Source organism: Ylistrum balloti, unplaced genomic scaffold, assembly GCF_031769215.1.
Source record: "Ylistrum balloti isolate Yb309-2 unplaced genomic scaffold, AGI_CSIRO_Ybal_v1 Utg370142, whole genome shotgun sequence".
Classification (NCBI taxonomy): domain Eukaryota; kingdom Metazoa; phylum Mollusca; class Bivalvia; order Pectinida; family Pectinidae; genus Ylistrum; species Ylistrum balloti.
The window spans coordinates 341,764-344,247 of record NW_026782148.1 but is presented as its reverse complement, the minus strand read 5'-3'; the positions used below and the strand labels follow the sequence as shown (position 1 = coordinate 344,247).

At 31.8% G+C, this 2,484-nt stretch overlaps 1 protein-coding gene across 1 annotated transcript; it reads left to right on the top strand.

Annotated features, from left to right (window-relative positions):
* Positions 1 to 816: 816 nt before the first annotated feature.
* LOC132550755 (uncharacterized) lies at positions 817 to 2,041 on the top strand. Its single transcript, XM_060214847.1, has 2 exons — positions 817 to 1,035; positions 1,898 to 2,041. The coding sequence occupies exons 1-2, from the start codon at positions 817 to 819 to the stop codon at positions 2,003 to 2,005; spliced, it is 327 nt and encodes a 108-aa protein (XP_060070830.1). The 3' UTR covers positions 2,006 to 2,041.
* The last annotated feature ends 443 nt before the right edge of the window (positions 2,042 to 2,484 follow it).

Genomic DNA, 2,484 nt, shown 5'->3' with positions numbered 1-2,484 from the left:
CTATAACTTTATAGTCCTGACTATGAACATTCAGTGTCGCTGTTCACATCTCGAATACGTGTGCGTTTCTCGTTAATTAAATGAAGTTGACACATCATTTTGACTGCATGTTATAAATAAATTGGTGTATAACTTTATTTAATAAATATACGAAATTCCATCTTGATAAATAGTTATGTTTTTACAGGATATAACGATGCCATTTGGATTAATTAGGTTGAGAAATTTGACGATATGTAAATGGCTAGCTTGAAGTTTGTGGTCGATATTGTAGATTTTGGTCTGTTTGGTTTTATTTTTTCAAGAGAAGATATAAATTCAGATACAAAGGAAGAAGTAAAACAATCAGATAATTAGATAGTTTTTTAAAATCTAGGCGTGTGAAATTAAAGATAGCCAAGATCCTCTCTTTTTCTGTTACGATTAATTATATCAAAACGTATCCGAGTGACTTAAATTTCATTTATTCTAATGAATATTTCTATACCGTAGAATAGAAAGATAAAGTAGGTATCCCGTATACATGTAATCGTAATTTACATTTTTTAATGTATTTACAGATCATTGAATAATTCAAGCAAACTAATTTGTTTTATTGGAAATATTATGTGACGTTATGATCGGCTCGGTATAACACTGGTATACTACCTTTATACCAGAGTTATGCTTCTTTGCATAGTCAAGCTGTGTAGTCAGTAGAGCGTTTGTAGGGTACGGTCAGACGTGGCTAGGGTACAAAAGGAGATACTACGTTGATTTTACGTAGCCAAGGACGCCTTATTCGCGGGCGATTGTGCTATTACTTTCTTTATAAAAATGGCAGGTGCAAAACCATTTGTTGACAGTAAGATAAAACAACGACCTGTTTTATTGTTTTCTAAGAAGTATAGCCCGGAATGTCAAACTGTAAAGGATATCATGGACGGGTACAAGTTAACAAATCAGACTTACGAAGTGGTGGAAATTGAGAACCGACAAGATTGTAACCAAATTGAAGATTACTTTCAGATAATTTGTCTGACCGACAGACGAGCGGTGGGTGTACTGACAAACAGTAATCGTATATGTTTATGTTATACTGTAGATAATATGGAAGTTCGAGTTTGCTTTAAAAGAAAAGAAAATCCTTCCTGCTGGATATCAACATTCAGAAATCGATCGACTTTATAGATTTGTAATTAAGAGGTTAAGCCTTATACTCCCGGTCATTCTATTTGCGATATCAGGGGTACACCTCCTACAGTATGATACATGCATTCAAAGAACATTTGTATGTAGTGATGGCCTGCTTAATCTTGTGAAAATCACTCACTTTCCACGTTTCTTCTTTTTGTTTATCATTATCATTATTTATCATCATTGTCATTATTATCATTTGTCTACATTATAACATTCCGGACCAGTTTAGATATTATTAAATTATGATTTGCAATGTACTGTACATAAATATCATCTTAACTTGATATTTGACTTTTGTGCACCTACCTACATGTCCACTTAACTGTACAAAGTATACTGTTGTAGACCTCTCCTGATCATTGTGTACATTGTATTTCCAACATTTATTATGTTGACTTGTTCCAGAATCAATTAAAACACCTAAATACTATATCACTGGTAAATAAAACCATTTCGGCAAGTTAATGGGGAGGCAGTCAGTCGATTCTGAAAATTAATTTACTTGAACCTGTATATAGAATTGTATAACGTTTAACAAAATCAATAATCGTAAGAATGATAAACATGACAAAATTGAAGACAACTAGCTTTGCCATTTACTTACTTATTATTCCTTTTATTTCGTTATCATAGAGATCACATATATCCGTCAGTTGGTATTTTTAACAATTTTTTTTAATCTGTTAAACCATTCCTGACTAGTTTTTATTTTTCCCAGGTACCCCAGCTGTTTGTCAGGGGAAAGTACATTGGCGGTGAGCCAGAGATCAGGCGACTTCACGAATCTGGAAATCTTGGCAAAATTCTTATTTCAATGAAACAATAGCATGTTTTTCACTATTAAAGGACAATACTTACGGAGCCTGTCAGCCGTTACCTGAAATGTTTTCAGCATCATTTAGTTCTTCTTGTTAAATCATCCTTGACAGAAGCAAAACAAATCATTTAATGCCAAAATGCCTTCTATAGATATTTGAAAATTAATTTTAATTAATTCATATAGCGGTTTGATATATAGCTGTATGATCACTGGATATACATATCACATATCAGGAATGTGATTAGCAATCAAAAAGACTTGGCCTTATTAATTATTATGTTTTCATGCACATTGCTGGTTTAAATTATGAAGCATAATTATTTTTTCATTTTATACTGATTTTTTTTTATAATACAATGTATTTACCTATATTCTGTGATAACAATCTCGATATTATGTTCTGTCTAGCCTTTGAATTTTATATTATTTTACATCTCTTTTGTGTTAACTTGTAAAATAAACTTCCTGTGTAAATTTGATTAGAG